The sequence below is a fragment of the Puntigrus tetrazona genome, chromosome 14 (assembly GCF_018831695.1).
Source record: "Puntigrus tetrazona isolate hp1 chromosome 14, ASM1883169v1, whole genome shotgun sequence".
In the NCBI taxonomy this organism is placed as follows: domain Eukaryota; kingdom Metazoa; phylum Chordata; class Actinopteri; order Cypriniformes; family Cyprinidae; genus Puntigrus; species Puntigrus tetrazona.
This window is the reverse complement of record NC_056712.1, coordinates 3026745-3048176: the sequence shown is the minus strand read 5'-3', so window position 1 is coordinate 3048176 and position 21432 is coordinate 3026745. Positions and strand designations below refer to the sequence as shown.

The following is a 21432-nucleotide window of genomic DNA, read 5'->3' as shown; positions in this document are numbered from 1 at the left end:
TCTTTGGCACAATTTATGCATTGTTTTTTAAACTGACTGTTTAAAAGTAGCGTTGCACAGTCTCACGGTATGCACAAAGCAAGAATGTGCCAAAATAATAAAGTAAATGTAGCATGTTTTTGAAAACCATATTTAAATCTTTCAAATTTTTCAAATTACTGGCAGTTTGAATTTTGTTTTGGGCTGATATTATATTAATAGTAAAAAATAAGAATAAAAAAACTTCACTCGAGTGGCGAAACGCCCATATAAGACACTGGTAACGACACTGGTAACATAACGTTTTATGTTGCATTAGCCGGTATTAAATAACCCTAGTAACGAGCTACAGCTGAAACGGAGCTTGTGATCACCAGCTGAGACACACCCCCTCATATAGCACATGAGACATGCAAAGATGAGACAGTGATTGTAACAACTAAGACAATAATAGCCTAAAGAACTTAAGCCTAAAGAATTGTTCTTTCTTGTCATTATAGAACACTTTTAGCATAAAATGTTCCTTGGAGTTGAGTGAAGAATCCCAATGAATCTTTTTTTTCCTGAGAGTGTATTTACATTTTTACTACATTTTAAGCCAAAGCCATTTTAAAAATCTGCAGACTGAAAATCAAGTCACACCAGTCAAAACACTCAGGTTCCCCAACATTAGATGATTTAAAAGTTTTATGCTCACCTTTTTTTTCTCTCTTTTTTGAACTTTGTTTTAACTTACTCATCTGTTACCTCTCTTTCTTTTTTGTAAATTATTGAGTTACATAATATGTCCACTTATATATTTTTCTTATTCTTGGTCTTTCTCACAGAGATCCAGACAGCAACAAGAAATTAAAAAAAAAAAATGTAAGTAAAATCTTATATCTTAAAATCTTAAATCTTATAAAATCTTATGTGTAAATCAAGACTGATATGTGTATATCAGTAAACTTTATACGTTGTAGCATTAATATATATTTTAAACTAATTACTATAAGTTGTGGGCATGAATCCAATTCATATTTTCTTTTTCAGTCAAAATCAACAGCTAGCTTTTGTAAAGTTGATTTTACATTGCATTTTCAACATTCTCAGATCTCATTATGTTGTCATCATCAAAGGTTTTAAATTTTGAACTTGCACAATTACATGTGTTCTGTACACTAGGACTAGGTAAATCAAAAGTGTGCATTATTTAAGATGAAACAGTAAACAGAATGATAAAATGTCTCCTTTGATATTTTGTAATAACAAGAAGATTATTCTTAACACACACAATTGTAGACCCCTGAATGATAATGCATATGACTGAAGAACACTGCTTTTTTCAGATGATTTGTGATCATGAAGTGGTCAAGGAGTATTATCATAAATACTATGCAATACTTTCAATGTAGAATTCAGATTGGCTCTTTATTTTAGTTTAACTACAGATGCTCTGCATGTGAAGGACTCAAAGTGCTGTAAAACCCCAAAAATACACCATATACTGTATAGTACACTGTCATTTAAAAATTTGGCATTGATTTGGGGTTTTTGGGGTTGATCAAAGAATATTTAATGCACTCTAAGGCAGCATTTAAAAAATGCAATTAAAAATAACTGTTCCCTGTCTGTCCATCAAGAGTTATGTCTTGCTTGGAGCCCTGATTAGCTCCGATTAAGAGAAAGCGACAATAAAATTTAGCAAGTGGTTAACTAATCCTGCACGGTTGTTTAGCATCTCAAGACGAGGGCTGGAGGTGTCCTGTTGGTTGCACCGTACTAGCCCACTTGGACCTGGTTTTCAGAACTCAACTTCCTCAGCCCTTCCTGGTGCATTCCTCTGGGGAAGGACCTCCTTTCTCAGGGCATGGCACCGTGTGTCACCCATGTCCAGATCTGTGGAACTTCCATGTGTGGCTCCTGGAAAGGACACAGAAGACTTGAGCCTTAACCACAGGCTGTGGGGAACACTATTACCCAGGCTAGAGCTCCCTCTACGAGGCAAGCCTATGCTTTAAAGTAGAGTCTGTTCTTCTTGCAGAAAAGACCCCTTCCAGGCTTTGCTAGAGCCAGTTTTCTCTTGGTAAACTCACGTCTTCCCTTGACAAAGTGTTCCGTCTGTCTCTGCTTCTATTTGTTCCTCTTCCTTCATTTTTGGGATAGGACCCGCCACAGCGATATTGTGTATGCTTTACTGCCTCAACCTTAGGTCAGTACATACCAGCATTCCACATGTCACCTCCTCTTGGTCAGGATGTGGTCTCCGTAGCATCCTTCTTGAGAAGGCCCGCTTCCCGATTTTCTGCCATCTGTACAACAAATAGAAGAGGTTAGCACCCACTTGGAAGGTTGGAAGTCCTTCTGGTAGACATTTTTCTATTTTAGGAATAGCGGGTTGGCTTCTCAGGTAGTCATGTACTCACCTCTGGTCCTGTGGGCACCAAGGTCAGTGGTGCTCTGGGGCAATGGGAGGGTTATATTATTTGCATAACATTTGTCTGACATGCCAACAATTGCATAGCTATTAGGTGGTAACAGGTTCAGGTTGTGGCCTTTTCCATTGGACCCCAGTCTGTTGTCACAACATAATTTGTAGTGACTGACAGACAGTGAATGTCTTGGTTATGTATGTAACTCTCATTCCCTGATGAAGGGAGCGGAGAAGTCTGATGAGTGGTTACACCTGTCGCCTATTTATACCCATGTGATGGGAAGGGGCTCAGGATTAGTTAAACACTTGCCCAATTTCATTGGCACATTCTCTTAATCAGAGCTAATCGGGGCTCCAAGCAAGACCCCAGTCTGTTGTCACAACATAATGTCTCTGTTCCCTTCGTCAGGGTATGAGGGTTACATGCGGTTAAGTTTTCTATTTAAATAATTTGAAAATATAATTTCTTCCTCTGATTATAAAGCAGAATGTTAGGCAGCCATTACTCTTTTCTTTACTTTTCAGTGTAAGTTTATATTATAATCTTGATCTTACAACTTACAATGTAATTTCATAAGAAGTTCAACTCAAAAATACTGATGCAAACTGTTGTGTTTATTGTTTTTTAAAAGTGTATATCACAGTTTAGCACTTTAGTTTTTGTGTGTGTTTTCTACTTAAAAAGAAATAAATGCACTTAGTTAATGAATAAGTGAGCATATAGACAATAAGATACACTGTCTGAGGAATATTTTCACTGCGTTCTTTAGGTTTTAATCAACATCTATTGCTTGGGCCGAGCAGCCAAAAGCAGCACCACATACAACGGGCCCACCCTGGACCTGCACAAATTTGAGGGATTACTGTCACAGATGAGAAAGGTAAAAATAAATCCAAACCGCTTGCATTTTTATTGTCATTAACATTAAAAATGTGATTTTTATATAATTGGTGGCATGTACAGAACAGAACATCAGTCTGACAAATGTTAACTTGTTCTCCTTTTTTGAGAGTGAAATCTTTACTTTTTATTTCTTATTATAGTAGTATATAGTGTTGATTTTTGCAGCATTTTTGTGCTGTTTTGCAGTAGGAACCTACCAATAATGAGTAAAAAAAGGTTGTTTTTTAGGAACATAGCTGTGGTGTTCGATAGCAATCTTTCCTTTAAAAAAAAAAAAATTTGATAGCATTCAAAACTATATGGCGGCAGGCCGCTGATGCACAATGCGGTCGTGATAATTTGTTTAATCCTGCTGTTTATATTGTCAAATAAAAAATTAGATTTTTTTGCTGCATGCTTGGGTGTTCCCTCTGGCCTGGAACTAACATTAATTCAATATATAATCGGAAATTAAAGCTATTAGATTTACGAGAACCACGCCTGGATTGCAGCAATGAAGAATGGCAGAATAGCAACTAGCAAATCTTGGATCAGTGCAAATTTCGGGTAAGGAAATTTCATTTTAATAACTTTATTTATTTACGTTAGCGTGTTGATTGTTGTTTAGTGAAAATAGCAAGCTTTTATTACCATTTTATTGCCAAGTGTTGTGTGGGCTATAATTAAATATGAGTTCACATTAGTTGTCTAGCTAACTTTCAGCAGATAAATTCAGTGAGTAACCCATAATAGAAATGTATACTGTAAACTTGAATGCTGTATAGTGTAACAGTTAACTGCAGTAGTTCACAAAAGTTAATGATAAACATTTTTTTCATCACTTGTTAAGCTTGTCTAATGTTGTACTGATATATTAAACAATAATAGTGTTAATTTTAACTATTGTGCTTTAAGTTAAATAATTGCTTTCTCCTTTTGTCTTTAGGAAAGCCATCATCAGTAATGCAAGGCAAGACACATAAGCCAGTGCAGGAAGACAGAAAGTACAGCTGATCGTCCTGCCGAGCCAAACCACATGTGACCATATGAACACCCAGAAAGTTTGAGAACTTCAGGATGAAATACTTAAAGTTGCTTATGGCCAGGCCAGATACTGACTGCTGCTTTTGATATTGATCACATATTAAAAAATTTGGTGGAAACTGTTGAAAGTGAGAGGATGTCTTTTTTATATGCAGTACTTGCCAAAAGTCACACGTTACATTACTATTACGTTACAGTACTATGAGTTATTACTATTAGACACATTACTATTTTAATGTTTTTGAAATATGTCTCTCATGTCTTGTATGTTTATTAAATATTCATTTACATTAAAAAACAGTAACATTATGAAAAGTTTTTGTTTTAATATTCTTTATATTTATTCATGTGACAGGTTCCTTTGCTCCAGTCTTGAGGGTGTTTAACCCATGACTATTACGTCTCACGGTTACACAACTGCCTTGGGGCTCTAATGCCAGAATCAAACAATGTCATGTACATTGTTCGATTCTGGCATTAGAGCCCATGCAGCTGAATTAGTCTCGTCTAAAGCAGTATGTACAGCCCTCACACTCACACTGTCTTCAATTTAAATTTTTGATGCGTCTCTAATTCTAAAAACTTCTATGTTAGCCTTGCTATTTCCCTGCATTTATCACATGTGAATCCCTGGTTGCCAACAGAGATAACCGATACATGTGGCAAGAGATGCAGGTGACAATGCCAGGAGAAGTAATTTATTCACAGTGAGTGAAGGATGATTCACTTACCTCTGTTGTTTTTGACGAGCTTGTCTAAAATTGAGCAGAAAAAGAAAACAATAGGCGTGAAGTAGAAAAATGAGTGGAAATACAAGTGATAAGATGACTGGCTACAAATGCGAACGCATTACACATGTGTTGTTTTTAGATTAAAAGCAAAATAAGAAACAGTTGAATTAGTCAGATTAGTTTAATAGATAATATCAAAAATATTGAGGGAATTAAGTTATATTTGATCACTTTAAACAACAGAGAGTGATAAATAGAAAAGCGAAGCTACACAGAGCTACAAACGCAAAGTTTTCAGCAGATGGCAGCAACTGACTGAAAGGAGCCCTTTTCATAAATACAGTATCTTCATGGAACATATGTGTTTCTCAAATTACTGGGACGCGATAAAAGTAAGTTGGCCAGACTCTCAAGTGTCAGGCGCAAAAAAAAAAAAAAAAAAAAAGATATGCCAGGAACACTGCCTCACATATACTCATTGATCCCACTCAAACAATACCACAGATGAATTACACAAACAGTGAACTTGTAACAATGACTTAAGAAGCTTTTGACCTAAGAATGATGAGCGAGGAGCTACCCAGGAGAGTTTTCTGGGACATGATTTATGTCTATTGGTTTTACCAATCTGACAGCCCTCGTTCTTGCAGGGTGAACCATTTTCAAAAAGGGGTTGAACAGTCTCTTCAGGAGTACAGATGGTACTGATCCTGTCATGTCAGTTTCACTTTCCTCCACATCTATATCAGAAGTATATCAGAAACCAAACCATCATGAATATGCTCAAATCCTGCACTAGAACTCAGATTTTTGGTTCCCTTGTCCACTGATGAACTGGTTCATCAGTTTTATTACCAGCAGTTCAGAAGTTCCAAACAGTGATCCCTTTCTTCATTGGGTAAGAAGTTAGCTTGTAAAGGTAGGTTCCTGTGAACCACCTTCTCCTGATTAGTCCAAATGTTCCTGACATGGTAGGTATGACATCTTGTATCCACAGATACAAGGAAATGTATCTACCTTCCACTCCCATTTCCCCCTTTGTATGAGCTTTAAAAACAGCAGAAACTTGTTCTAATGGATGCCCAGCCAAAACGAATCCTGTACCATTTCTTCTTATATCAGTTCAGATTTTCCCAGTAGATGATCGTAAGGTTCAGCCACAAGTCTATGACTCACATGACTGGGGACAAACGGTTGGCAGCTCAGCACATCAGTAATCACGTTGTTAGTGCCGGGTATATACTGGATGTCAAATGTGTACCATGCCAACTTAGTCACCCACTTCTGTTCACATGCGTCTAGTTACAGCTTTGTTAAAATTCAGTGATGATGGTAATGATCAGCTGCAACATGGTCGACAAACCTGACACTTCCATTTCCATTTCACACCATTTCCAACTTTCTTCACCCTTTTCCTCATCAAGCCGATTGTCTCACTGCTCTAGTACGGAATATATTGTTCATCACAACATGCTTACTTTATAAAGGGGGAATTTAGCCAACAGTTATCAAAGCAGATTCTGAGACCTTCACTCCAGAGAGGAACGTTTGCTTCCTTGGAATTTTTTTTTCAGACTGATGGACTTATGGTCATATGGATTCAGCATTCTAACCTGCACCCACTTACCAGCAGTCATAGAAACCACCGCCACGGCCTACTATGATACCCTTCTTATGTGTTGGTGACTTGATAAGCTCAATTAACACAGCACTGCCTTTAATAGTGCTGTAAGAGGCAGCAATGACTTGATCCACGGAAATCATAAACATGAACATAAACTTAATGGCATAAATAAGGATATTGCATGTATTCTCTCATATGTTATTTGCTTATATTTTATAATACTTTATGATTATTTAATCAACATATCAAAATTCCACACACTGGGAAAACTACAGTCCTAGCATCTTGTACAACAGGTAGTACATTCACCAAACATATCGCATTCCCTTTAAGGCACAGTCTAATACAGTTTATTTAGTCGACAAACAGGTAAAATGACAAATTTGACATAGAGGAGTAAGATTTTGGTTTAAATATACAAAGCAAACAAAGAAGATCTATATTGTAGCTAAAGGGACCATAGGGTTCACAATGTTTCATTTTGCCAAAGAAAGGCAAATGTTTCCTGTAAAAGCACACTACAAATATAAGTCATTATGTACATTATTAATACTTTATTAATGATTTGGTACAAATATAATTTAGTTTAATGGAAAACTATATGAATAGAGTTTATTGGTGCAGCAATTTAAACACATACAGTTTTTTCTCGACAATCTTGTATAAATTTAGATTATATTGTAAATATTATATTTATTTTATGTGCTTTGCTTTGACATAATCTATGTTTTTAAAAGCACTATATAAATCAAAGTGATTCATTTACAGTTAGGTCCATATATATTTGGACCCTGACACAATTTTCATAATTTTGGCTCTGTAATAGAATTAAAGTGAAACATTCAAGATTAATTTGAACTGCGGACTTTAAGCTTTCATTAAAGGCATTGCACAAAAATAAACAAAAGCTAATAATTTTTATACACAGTCCCCCCATTTTCAGGAGCTCAAACTTTAGTGGACAAATAAATACAGTCAAAAATAAAATGTAAATTTTTTATATTTTGTTGAGAATTTGTACTTTTTCTTTGTGGGTCTTATTGCATTTAGTTATGCCTTCAGCAAGTGAAATACATGCTTAGTCGGGTTGAGATCAGAAGATTGACATGGCTATTTCAAAATAATTAACTTTTTTACCTTCAAAAATGAATGGGTTGCTTTTGCTGTATGCTTTGGGTCATTGTTAATTTGAAGCATTGTCCAGTCAACTTCAGTCCAATCAATCGCTTTTTTTATTTAGTGCTTTTAACAATACAGATTTTATCAAAGCACTGAACAGTATCAAATAGGAGAATAAAGTGGTAATGTATAATTAAACAAAATTAAACTTTTTTTAATTAAATGCAGAGTCTCTGTAATCAAATTGACAATAATCGTGCAACAGTGGCAAGGAACCAAAAACCCATCCAAAGAATGGAGAGAAAAAAACTTGGTAAAAAGCAGGCTTAGTTTGTGCCCGTTCTTCGCTGGCCTTACACCCAGCACTTAATTTCCAGTTAAATTTTACAAACTGAGAAACAGAATGAGAAACAAAACAGATTACTTTTAGTGTACATTGTGTGTTACGGGGAGTGTTCCTGGTTCAGGCTGATCTAATTAATGCAGCCTAACAGTCCTTTAATGAATTTAAATAATAGAAGAGTATTAGTGTGTTATGTGTAAGATAGGTTTTAGAGATAAATAGGAAATAGGAAAATAATCTGCCACTCACAGTGGATTTTCATATTCCAGGTATTATCAAACAGCCAGTTTTGAGAATGCAGCGGACGTTCAGGACTATAATGTGATAAGAGCTCGCTTAAGTATTGAGGAACTAAACCGTTCAGGGCTATATAAGTAATTAATTCAATTCAATTCAATTCAAGTTTATTTGTATAGCGCTTTTTACAATGGCTATTGTTCCAAAGCAGCTTCACAAAAGCAAATCATTACACAACAGGATGAATTACAATACAAGAAACTTCAAGATAGAATTAATCCAGACGGAAGGTTAAGTTTTCCTCGATGTCATCGCAGGAAGGTCATCTCCTCACGGGGTCCACTGGAGAGGCTCGGTACCTAGATGCCTCGGGATGTGCATCCCAAGGTGGAGACAAAAGGATAATTAGCGTAGCGGCCATTCATACTATTGGGAATCACAATGTACTGTAGCATAGGTTTATGTGAATCTTTATGAGTATGCTTGGCTAAAAAGATATGTCTTTAGCCTAGACTTAAACTGAGAGAGTGTGTCTGATCCCCGAACATTAGCAGGAAGGTTATTCCAGAGTTTGGGTGCCAAATGTGAAAATGCTCGACCACCTTTAGTGGACTTTGCTATTCGAGGAACTACCAGGAGCCCTGAGTTTTGAAATCTTAAAGAGCGTGACGGGTTGTAGCGAGACAGAAGGCTGGTCAGATAAATGGGGGCTAAACCATTTAGAGCCTTGTAGGTCAGTAACAGTACTTTATAATCAATTCGGAAATTAACAGGCAGCCAGTGCAGGGAGGATAAAACTGGGGTTATATGATCATATTTTCTTGTCCTGGTAAGAACTCGACGGCTGCGTTCTGCACTAACTAAAGCTTGTTTATTGAAGATGCTGGACAACCAGCGAGCAGCGCATTACAGTAATCCAGTCTAGATGTCATGAACGCATGAACTAGCTTTTCTGCATCTGAGAGAGAGAGCATGTGTCTGAGTTTAGCAATATATTTCTAAGATGAAAGTAGGCAGATTTTGTAACATGAATGATATGGTGTTCGAAGGACAGGTTGCTGTCCAATATCACACCCAAGTCTTTAACTGTCGGAGTAACATTTATATCACATCCATCTAATTGTAGTTTGAGCTCAGAAATTTGCTGTAAACATGTTTTCGGGCCGATAAGAAGCACCTCTGAAAATTTCTAGTCATCCAGTCTTTTATGTCTTCAACACACTCTGTTAATTTAGACATTTTTGATAACTCATCAGGCTTAGATGAAATGTATAGCTGTGTGTCATCTGCATAACTGTGAAATTAACCCCGTGCTTTCTAATAATGTTCCCCAGGGAAGCATGTATATCGAGAACAGTAAGGGGCCTAAAACTGATCCTTGAGGCACACCACAATTTATAGGCATTATACTAGAGCGGTCTCCGTTTATATCTACAAATTGATAACGGTCTGATAGGTATGATTTAAACCACTTTAAAGCCTGTCCCTGTACACCAGCGGTGTTTAAACGCTCAGGAGAATATTATGATCTATAGTGTCAAATGCAGCAGTGAGATCCAATAAAACTAGTAGCGAGACGCAGCCTCGGTCGGAGGCTAAGAGCAGGTCATTAGTGATTTTAACTAATGCGGTTTCTGTGCTATGGTGCGGTCTAAAACCTGACTGAAACTCCTCATAGACGTCATTCATCTTTAAGAAGGAGCATAACTGTGCTGACACAACTTTTTCTAATATTTTTGATATAAATGGGAGATTTGATATCGGTCTGTAGTTAGATAATTCATTAGGATCAAGTTGTGGTTTTTGATCAGAGTCTTAATAATTGCTAATTTGAATGGATTAGGAATGTGACCTAATGATAGGGAGGAGTTAATAATATTTAGAAGAGGTTCACCAGCAGCTGGTAATATATCTTTCAGAAATTTAGTTGGAATAGGATCTAATACACACGTGGCAGATTTAGACTTATTGATTAGTTTGTTTAACTCTTCCTGTCCTATGGTTGCAAAACACTGTAACTGAATTTGCTGGGTACTGAGTAAGGCTGGACTATAGGACAAAGTTAAGGGTTGATTTTCCGTTATTTTAAGTCTGATATTATCTATTTTATTAGTGAAGAATTGTATGAAGTCATTGCTACTTAACTGAGAGGGTGTGCAGCGTTCTATTGCTGACCGATCATTTGTTAATCTAGCCACTGTGCTAAATAAAAATCTAGGATTGTTTTGGTTGCTTTCAATGAGTTTACGGAGGTGCTCGGCTCTGGCTGCTTTTAGTGACTGTCTATAAATGCACATAATGTCCTTGTAGGCAATTCTAAAAACCTCTAGTTTAGTCTTTCTCCACTTACGTTCTAGTGAACGAGTAGCTGTTTTTAGAGCGTGTGTATGACTGTTGTACCATTGTACACTTTTATTCTCTCTAACCTTTTTTAACTTGATGGGAGCGACAGTATCTAATGTGCGAGTGAAGATACTGCACATACTGCTGGTCATTTGCTCAAGATCATCTGCATTCTCAGGTTTGCGGAGCAGGTCAGAAAGGTCTGGTAGGTTATTTGTGAATTTATCTACAGTGGTTGGGATAATGGTTCTACCCAGTTGGTAACGAGGTGCGGCTCGGTTAATCTCACTTACAGAGAGTTTATAAGATATAAGGAAATGATCAGTGATATCATCACTTAGAGGTAAGATATCCAGGTCTAAAACATTGATGCCATGCGAAATAATTAAATCTAATGTATGCTTACAGCGAGTTGGGCCGATTACATTTTGCTTTAGCCCAAAAGATGATAATAAATTTATGAAAGTAGCTCCTACTGTATTATTTGGGTCGTCTACATGAATGTTGAAATCACAGATAATAAGTGCTCTATCTTTATTAATTATTAAGTCTGAAATAAAATCAGCAAATTCCTTAAGAAAATCTACATAAGGTCCTGGTGGTCTATAGACAGAGATAAGAGAAAGAGATAACAGAGATTTCTTTGTTGCATCCATAAGCGTAACATTAAGATAATTATTAACAACATTTTAAACAATTAAGATAAAGATTAACAAAATTTTAAAATCTCTCTGATGCTTGATAGGGAGCCAGTGCAGTGTTGACAGAACCGGGACAATATGGTCATACTTAGTTTTAGTAAGGACTCTAGCTGCTGCGTTTTGGGCCAGCTGAAGTTTGTTTATCAAGCGTGTAGAAGAACCACCCAATAAAGCATTAAAATAGTCTAACCTCAAGGTCAGAAACGTATGAATTACATTTAATATTGACAGCATAGGTTGTAATATGGAATTTTTGAAAGATTGCTATCAAACAGCATACGTAGGTTCCTAACTGAGGAATAAAAAAATAACAGAGCGGCCATTCAGTGTTTGACAGTGCTCTAGGTTATTACATCCCAAATCAATCCTGCTGGATGATCTGTAGGCGAGTTAGTAGCTACTGCTCCATGGTATCTCTAGAATGCTGTGGTCACCAGATCCTCTGTTACACTCTCTCCCTGGCAACGCTCATCCAGATCAGGAGACCATGCTGTTAGATTTACTAAAACTGGAATGTGTATCCATTGGATGTTGTTCCACCCCTTGATAAAGGTTTCGTCATAATTCCAGAAGGGGTTTTCTTGCATTACTACTGTCATCGGCAGGACCACTGTCAGAATTAATTGCCAAATCTTTTATATTTCTTGGTTAGGGAAGAGTAGATGGCAAAAGCTATATGATATTGCCCATCTTGCCAGTATCTAGAACCATCAACATACACGTCCATAGCTCCTTCAATTTCTTTTACCTCAAAAACACTTTCAGGGGGACGGATCTGTTTTTCTTCACAAGTGTGTGGAGTACCTTCATACAGGAGTGTCCAGGGAAGCATTGAGTTGGGCTTGTATACAGTTTTCAAATTTTTAAACCCTAACTCTAATGTCCATCTGCCTAGCCTGGCATTGGATACTCCCTTCACTTTTTCATTTAAGAGAAGTTGTAGAGATGTGTGTGGACTATGCAATGTTACTATGCAATGTAGAAAAAACATAAATGTATTCAAAATTTGACATTGCCCAATGGACAGTAGGTGTCTTGTGTAGGAGTCAAAAGCTTTTTCAACTGGAGAAAGTACCTGAGAAGCATAAGCAATGGGACGCAAACCTTCCTGTATATCTTGAAAGAGGACGACTGAAAGGGAATCCTCTGTTGCAGCTGCCTGCAAAATAAATGATTGTGTTCTGTCTGGGTTGCATAAGGCTGGAGCTTCGACCAAAAGCTGTCTGATCATTCGCACCCCAATCTAAAGAATAACTTTTCTTCTTTCTGAAAGAATACTGTTCAGAGGTTTTTCTATATCTGTGAAGCCTTCAATGAATTCCCACTATACCTAAAATGACCTCAAAGCTGTTACTGATACTGGGACTGGGAGTCTGAATAATTTCCACCTTTTGTTAATTAGGTTTACACCCCCCTTCACTTATCTTGATGCCTAGATAAGTGACTTCTGATTTCAGCTTGAGTGATCTTACAAATCCTTGCAGTAAAACTTGCCATGTGTGTTGAGTGTTTTTGAACTTAAAAGCTAATTTATACTGACATTCTGGATGCAATGGAATTGACCAGAAACCATTAGACACCTATAGGGCTGAGTAATACCTAGCTTCTGGTAAAAGAGATGCTAATACATTGGGAGTGGAAGTCACTACAGGTGCTCAAGTCTGTGTACATTTGTTAAGTTCCCTGTAGTCTATGCATAATCTCCAAGAACCATCTGGCTTGCAAACAGGACAAATTGGGGCTAATGATGGGGAAAAGCATTGCTTGATGACACCCTGCTCTAATAAATAATCCACAATACGTTGTATACATGGATTTGCTTCACCTGGGTTCATACTGTCTGAGGGTGGTTGGGTCACATCCCTGAATCTTCACTTCCATTAGACTAGTATCAACTCTGCCACAATCATGTTTAGATCTTGCAAAAACCCCTCTGTTTTTACTTAAAAGTTCTGATAGTTCTGAATCTTTCACTGCTGGCAAAGTATCTAAATCATAATCCTCTGACTTCTTTATTGCATGAACAGCATGTACATCAGAAATCTTCACAACTTTGTCTTCAATTGAGGATTACTCCAAATACAACGGTCATACAATTGTTGCTCTAGTCAATAACAAACCACTCTTGGTCATAATATCTGAACATAGGATACTGCGACCATCACCGATTCTGCTGAGCCAGGCTTTGTCTGTATCATCTTTGCCAATCTGAAATGACATGTTATCTGTTTGTGATACTGAAGAAATCGTGTCTCTAATGTTATTGTGTTTTTACTTTTGTGTGAGGGATTGTCTGAATGAAGAATTGTTAAGGAAGCACCAGAATCCACTAATCAATCATTGCATCAGCCTCCAACAGCAATATTTACGATTTGTCTATCATTATTGTCTCGTGACATTGGTGCTACATTAGTTAAGGAGGTCTTACATCCTTATGCTGAAAAAAGACATTGTTTGAGAGCTCTGCTTCTCCATATGAGAGCGCCGTTCCTTGTTTTCTTTACTCAGCTTGTCAATTTTGACTTGTTTTCTTAAGGAAAATTTACATCCCCTAGAAATATGTCCTCTTTGCCACATGTGTAGCACACTGGAAGATTATAAGTTTTACAAGGAGGTGGTCTCTCCTGTGTGTCTCCACTTTCAAGATTTTCTCATTTCCGTGACCACTGCTCTGATATGGCTTCTTAGCACTTTTTACAGATACAGGATGTGTTTTCTTTGTGAAAAAGAAAAACAGTTGTAAAACTGTGTCATCTTAGCAATAATGTCACTATAATCATATTGAGGTGTCACAAGAATTGTCACAGCAGAGTGGGTGAGTGGGTCACATTTGCTAATCAAGGCAGACTTGAAACATACATCATTATGAGTAATATCAGGATTACCACTGAACGTTTTAAAAGTTTCTAGTAGTCGTTCTGAAAATTTAGCTGGATACTCCCCTTTCCTCATTTGGATTTTATGCATTTTATCCCAGTTAACTGACATAATCTCTAAGACTTCAAGCAATGCCCTGTAACGCCACACCAGCAGAGGGAGCCTTCCCCAGAGTACTGACTGTCAGCTCTTCCTCTGCTTTCTCCACGCCCACTTCCCTTTTGGCGGCCATTTTAACCAGGCCCAAACAACAGCCTGGTGCGAAGTATTGCCAGCTCATCTCAGCATACCAAGTGTTTCTTTATCTGTCTGTTTCTATCGTGTTTTGACCTATTGCCTGTTTTTTCTTGACTATTGTTTTTTGGATTACCCCTTGCCTTGACGACTCGGATTGGACTGATTATTGTGTTTGAACCTTTGCCTGATTATTTGACGCTGAGTTTGGATTACGTTTGGATTTGTTTGCTGTCTCCATTAAAACTCCGCATATGGAATCATATGGATTCGTTACATGCCCCTTTTCCTTTGGTCTTATTTGCAGTTCTGTGTCAGGCAGACATATTCTTAACAGAACACATGCATCGCCATCTGTAAATCTGTAAACCTCAGCATATTCTTCCAATTTTTTTAGGAAATCTAATGGATCTCACTTGGCAGGATAAAATAATATTAATCACAGTTTCTAGTTCATTTGGATTAAAACCTCTGACCAAGGTAGAGGTCATAAGTTCTTCTCCAGCTTCACTAGCACGCATAGTCGTAGTACCTTGAACTGGTGCCATAGGGAACCTAGCTGTGCAATCAGAATATTGAAAGCTGCATGTCTAGCATTCAGAAATCTAGCATTTCTGAAATTGAATTACACACCATGACTCCTAATGGTGTCTTACTGATGTGTTTCTTAGTTGTGCAATTTTTCATCATTCAAATTTTGCTTCCTCCAAATCATTAGACAATGCTTCTACAGAGAATCTAAGCATATTACCCCGAAACGGAGTCATTCAATTTCAGCCTCTAGCTCATCTGCTCTCCTACTAGTTACTTTGTAAGATGCAAGAACTGCTTGAAGTGCATTGGCAATTTTTCCTTTTTTGTTCCTAGGCATTTTTGGATGGTTTTCACATGTAGAGATGGCCCATTCATATGGTTTTTCAACAGTCACCACTATTCCATCAAACATTCCCTGAGTGCCATGTTTAGCAATGTATTTAACGATAATTTCTTCCATGTTTAAAATTTTTATTGGAACTACGTACGGTAATTTAAAAAAATTTATTATTAAACCGCAATTTAATAGGCTTTATCTTTACTAATTAAACATCTAATTACTTTAACTTTGTATAATTATTCACAGCTTCTGTGCTTTTATGAATGAATAACAGCCACACTATGTTGGCTTCTAAACCAAATTTTCATTTCTTATGACACGGCCACACTTCATCAGGCTTTACACTTCACCATATTAAACTGTTAAAATATATAAAAATGTCACAGTATGTTGGACAAAACCACAGTACGTCGGGCCTTTTTGTGTTTTTCAAACAGCCTTTTTCTAGCTACAGTTCCTCGGGCTCAAACAAGTATTTATCAGAAAAACAGTGCCACAGTACATCGGGCAAAAACCACACTGCTTCGGGTTACTGCTTTAACTGAACAGAGTCGCAGCTTGTCAGACTCACTTTTAATGAAAATAATTCTGTGATCACACTACGTCAGATCAATTCAGTTACATTTAATCAGAATTATAACATCTTCACAGTCAGTTTCAATTATGATAGAACTGTATACACAACTGTATACACAAACGATCTAATACAACTCTGCCACCACACTGCGTCGTGTTGATTCAATTACTTTAGAATCAGAATTATAAAAGGCCAACAAAAGTTTGTTACTTTAGAAACTTTTAACTTAAGCACTGTGCTTCAACTGCTTTAAAAACAATGATTCCACCATATTATCTGCCACCATATTATGTTTTAATGTGTTCAATTTTAAACAGAATTGCACAGAATAGGCTTAAGAACTTCTCCTGCTAATGTTGAATAAAGTAGATTCTGTTCTATCCTTTACAATTTCTTTTCCAGATTTCATCATCCTGTCCATCATGTCAATTTCCAATTCTCTGCAAGGTTAATCTGATCTTCTCCATGAGAATTTGATGTGAACCTCAAGTCAACTAATAACTTAAGACTTGTACAAACTGCAAACTTCTAGTAGAATAAAAGAGACAAAAGTACTAGTGATTTCCAGTGTCTTAATCAGACACACCACCAAGTTTCTATCATTTAAAAGAACTTTGGATATTTAACATCTTATATTCAACAATGCCCTTTTGGTCAGCAGATGGTTCTTGATAGCCCGTTGCCGATCCCGTGCTATAGATGATGAAGTAACACTCTGGTGATCATTTTGATATATTATTGCTATCTTTATGATATATATACTGTATATATATTTTATCTGATAAAAGTCATAACTGAAGTAGAAATGTGTGTGCGCGTGATGTTTGAAATGTACACACATTTGAGCTTACGTTTAACATATTTAATGTGCATAAGATAAAATAAAGATTTAATGTACTATTTAAGTTGTAATAAACTGTAAGGAGTACAAATACCGATTTTTCTTCAGAAATGTTATCAAGTAAAAGTAATTACATATACCAGAGATAGTTTAATGCAGCTCGGACTTCATCCACGTTATACTGTTCTTACGGATGGTTTTCCTGAGGAAATACTTCGGACGGATTTATCCAATCAATTCAACTTTACCGGTAACAGTATTAAGAGGAATAGAAGAGGAAAGAAGAAGGGCGGCGTTAAAGCCAGACTGAAACGGAGACAAGGGAAACGCGTGCGCTCCCGTCTATTATCATGGCGAATGTGCGCTCTCTTCGAAATAAGATTGACGAGCTTCAAGCCAATGTCTATCACATGCATGAGTATAGAACTGCTTCAATTCTCGCATTTACGGAAACGTGGCTTAAGAGTAATGATGATGAAGATGTGCTGCATATAAATGGATTTGCTCCACCGTTGCGTCTGGACCGAGACAGTAAACTTACGGGAAAACATCATGGTGGCGGCGTATGTTTATATGTAAATGATAGCTGGTGTTCTACGGTCATAACGAGGAGAAAATATGTACTTCAGACATTGAGCTTCTGGCTGTCTCTCTTCGCCCTTTTATCTCCCAGGAATTTCCACAACTTTTTTTTTTTTGATTTATATCCATCCCAGAGCTAACGTTACAAAAGCTACTGAGCATATTATGAGCACGTTAAATAAAATGGAACAGCTATCACCAGACTCTCCAAAGTTCATTCTGGGAGACTTTAATCATTGCTGTCCTGATAAGTTTTAAAAGGCTATCAGCAGTATGTCAATTGCAACACTCGTTTGGGAAAAATATTAGATAAATGCTATGGTTCAGTTCCAGATGCATTTAGGAGTTTTCCCCCTTCCTCCATTAGGCTCTGCTGACCATCATACAGTTCTACTTGCTCCAAAATATATACCAGTTGTTAGGAGAGTAAAGAAGGTTACAAAACCATCAAACAGTGGATCTGCGGAAAGTATTCAATCTCTTCAAGCATGCTTTGAATCTACAGATTGGGATGTCCTTCTTTCCATCTCCCAAAACCTTAATGAGCAGGTAGATACAGTTTCATCATATATTTATTTTTGTGTTGAAAGTATTATTCCTTCAAAAACAGTTACTATATTTTCTAACAATAAACCTTGGATTACCAAAGAGCTAAAGGAGATCTTGAATAGGAAAAGAGGATTTTTTCACTGGCTCTGAAATGGAGAAAAGGAGGTTAATAAAGAGGTCAAGAGGGCTATTAAAATTGCCAAGATGAAGTATAAGAATAAAGTGGAGCAGAAGTTCACTGATGGAAACCTTCGTTCAGCTTGGCAGGGTCTTAAAACTATGGCTTCCATTAATAATGTGGTTACAAGCAACTCTAAAATCATACAAGTGGAGGGCAGTAGTTTTGATTCCCTACCTGATGATCTTAACTCCTTCTTCACCAGATTTGAGTCAGATAATTCTACACAGCTCGAGGTAATAAGATCTCAACTTAAATCAGATAATTCTGCTTATATTTTCAGTACACAGGATGTTGTGAGAGCTTTTAGAGGAACTAAAGAGAGGAGTTCATCTGGCCCAGATAATATCAGTGGACGTGTCCTGAGGTATTGCGCTCAGCAGCTCGGGGATGTTTTTCGTACTCTGTTTCAGAACTCAATGGATAGCTGCATTGTACCTCAATTATGGAAACATTCCAGTTATTCCCATCCCTAAGAAAAATAAGATCACAGTATTGAATGACTTAAGACCTGTGGCTCTGACATCTCTGGTGATGAAAGCTATGGAGAGGATTTTAAAAAATCATATTATTAGAGCAACTGACTCTTTGATAGATCCACTTCAGTTTGCATATCGTGCAGGCAGAGGAGTTGATGATGCAAAAACATTCATTATAGATGCTATTCATAAACATCTGGAGCATTCTGGAACTTCAGTCAGACTTCTGTTTGCAGATTTTTCTTCAGCATTTAATACTTTGCAGCCTCATGTTTTGGCCAATAAACTTTCCTCTCGTTTTCATCTAGATGACCAGTTAATCATGTGGATAATCGATTTTTTGACCAATAGGTCTCAGAAAGTTTTGGTCAATAATGTTTTCTCTGATCTTCGCTATACCTCCACGGGCTCCCCCCAGGGATGTGTGCTTTCACCCCTGCTTTATATCCTGTACACTGATGACTGCAGATCAACTCTACCTAACAGCTATTTGATCAAGTATGCTGATGATACAGTCAATTCCTCACAAAATCATGGACCCGTTCTACAGGAGTTTGTAGAGTGGTGTGACAGCTCACACCTAGAACTAAATGTAAGCAAAACTAAAGAGATGGTGGTGAATTTTTCTAACAAGCAGAGGGAAATTGCTGCAGCAGTCACCACCTTCATTCATGGTATGCCTGTGGAGTTAGTCGAGGAATACAAGTACTTGGGCACTATTTTTGATAATCAACTGAAATTTTCAACCAATACAGAGGACATTCTTAGGAGGTGCCATCAACGTCAGTATCTCCTTAGGAAACTTGGCTCATTTGGAGTCTGTAAAGACATTATGCTGACTTTTTACTATTCTTTTATAGAGAGCATTGTTACTTTTTCTTTGTCTTGTTGGTTTTCTTCTATTAGTGTACAGAACAGAAATCAGCTGCAGAGTGTTGTTACGGTGTGCTCTAGAATAATTGGCCTGCCTGTTAGATCCCTCTCATGTATATATGATCAGCAGATATTTAGGCTAGCAAATAAGATCATTAAGGATCCCTCACATATTCTCCATCCAGTATTTGAATGGCTTCCATCTGGGCGGTGATTACGTTGTCCTGTTTGTAGAACTCAGAGAAGGAGGGCTACTTTTGTTCCCAAATCTATTTTGCTTTTAAACTCTAAAATGTAATTTTGTTTGTAATTAATTCATTAACTGTATTGTGTATTTATTTGTATTTAAAATGTATTCTATAGTGCTGCTCAATATGTCTTAAAATTGCCCCTTGGGGACAAATAAAGTTTTTTGAAATTGAAATTGAAATTGAAAGTAGTCCGTTTAAACTGTCCTTGAATAAAGTAAAATTCACCCAAAAGAATACTTAAATACAGTAATTAATTAAAATTACTTAAGTATTTTAACAACTCTGCGTATATAACATGATGGCTGCTGAAGTTCCAGTGCTCCATATGGCTGGTAGGTCCCAGATCATTTTGTGAAGGAATTCAATTCAGCACATGATGATCAATTTAATCACCTCAGAATAAGTTAGCAGCTTCTTAGCAACACCTACAACACTGGGTTATTCAAGAACTAAATATCTGAATATAAGAAGTTGAGTCTGATTTAGGTTGGATTCTGAATAAGTACTGTATCTTGGCTTAAAGAAAAAACTCCACCTCTGTCCATCATCCTTTAAGGTCCATCATCCATTATTGGAAAAGAGTGTTTAGGATCTCTTCAGATGAGCTTACATCACTGCACTAAACCAGGGCTGATATGTTTTGTATATATATCCAGGGAATGATCTCTGTATATCATTGGACCATATTACAGTGTCTTGGTTGTTTTGTGCAGATTTGTTTTTTTTAACTTAACTTGAAATTGTCTATAGTCTATAATTGTGTAGAGAAAGATTTTATCACACATTTCATGTGGCACAGCCCATGATGTCAGTGGACAGCTATTTATTGTTCCATCATGTCACGTTCGCGGTTTCGTGAGACTGAGCACTCGAGAAGCGCAAAGTAAACTTAAACAGATTTAATCCAAAACTGGCCAAAATAAATATACAAATAAAAAGGCAGAACAAAAATCATGAATAGACCTCAGAAACAAAAATCACTTATTGACATCGGGTATAGACATTGAATGGACATTGACGATACGACAAACGGAATACAAAGACACAGGACTTAAATACACAAGGAAATTAAGACAATAATACAATTAACATGGAGGGAAGGCAGGGCACAGAGAGCACATGGCACAAGACAAAAACCATAAACAAAGTCCAGAGATGTGACACATCATGCCTTGTGTCCCTTGCATAAAAAAGTGTTTCCCCATCTGGTTAAATAATCACTAACAGGCAAATCCTGGTGTCATGGTGTGGTTAAGGGAAGGAGCTCTCAACGAGAATATAACTTTTAACAGTTTTAATCATTACCAAATGAGTAAATAATAATACTACAGGCAGATAGGCAGGCAGACAAACTAAAACCACACATTTTGAAGACAAAACCAGCAGTTTAAACTGAAACAAAAAGGAACTTATATGACAAAATAAATTATTTAACTCAAAACACCTGAAAACAATGAGACAATTAACTGAAAGTGGGGCACACAGAGCACATGGGACAAGAAAACAAAACAAAAGAGTCCAAATATGTTACATATCGCCTCCTCTCCCAGAAGGTGCGTCCTCACACTGAAAACATAAAACATAGAAAAGGAAAAACGGGAACTTGAGAGGAGGCAAACCGAGTCCAGGGAGAAACAGATGGAGGGAGGAGCCAGGGAAGAGACAGGGGGAGTCCGTTTGACCCAGAGCGCAGCCATGAC

The 21432-nt window shown here is 37.1% G+C and overlaps 1 protein-coding gene across 1 annotated transcript in view; it reads left to right on the top strand.

Annotated features, from left to right (window-relative positions):
- The window catches only part of LOC122357265 (LIM and calponin homology domains-containing protein 1-like), a 159733-nt gene that overhangs the window by 78539 nt on the left and 59762 nt on the right, over positions 1-21432 (top strand). Inside the window, 1 exon segment of the mRNA XM_043256572.1 lies at positions 3163-3273. Coding sequence (XP_043112507.1) covers positions 3265-3273 — 9 coding nt within the window. The 5' untranslated portion in view covers positions 3163-3264.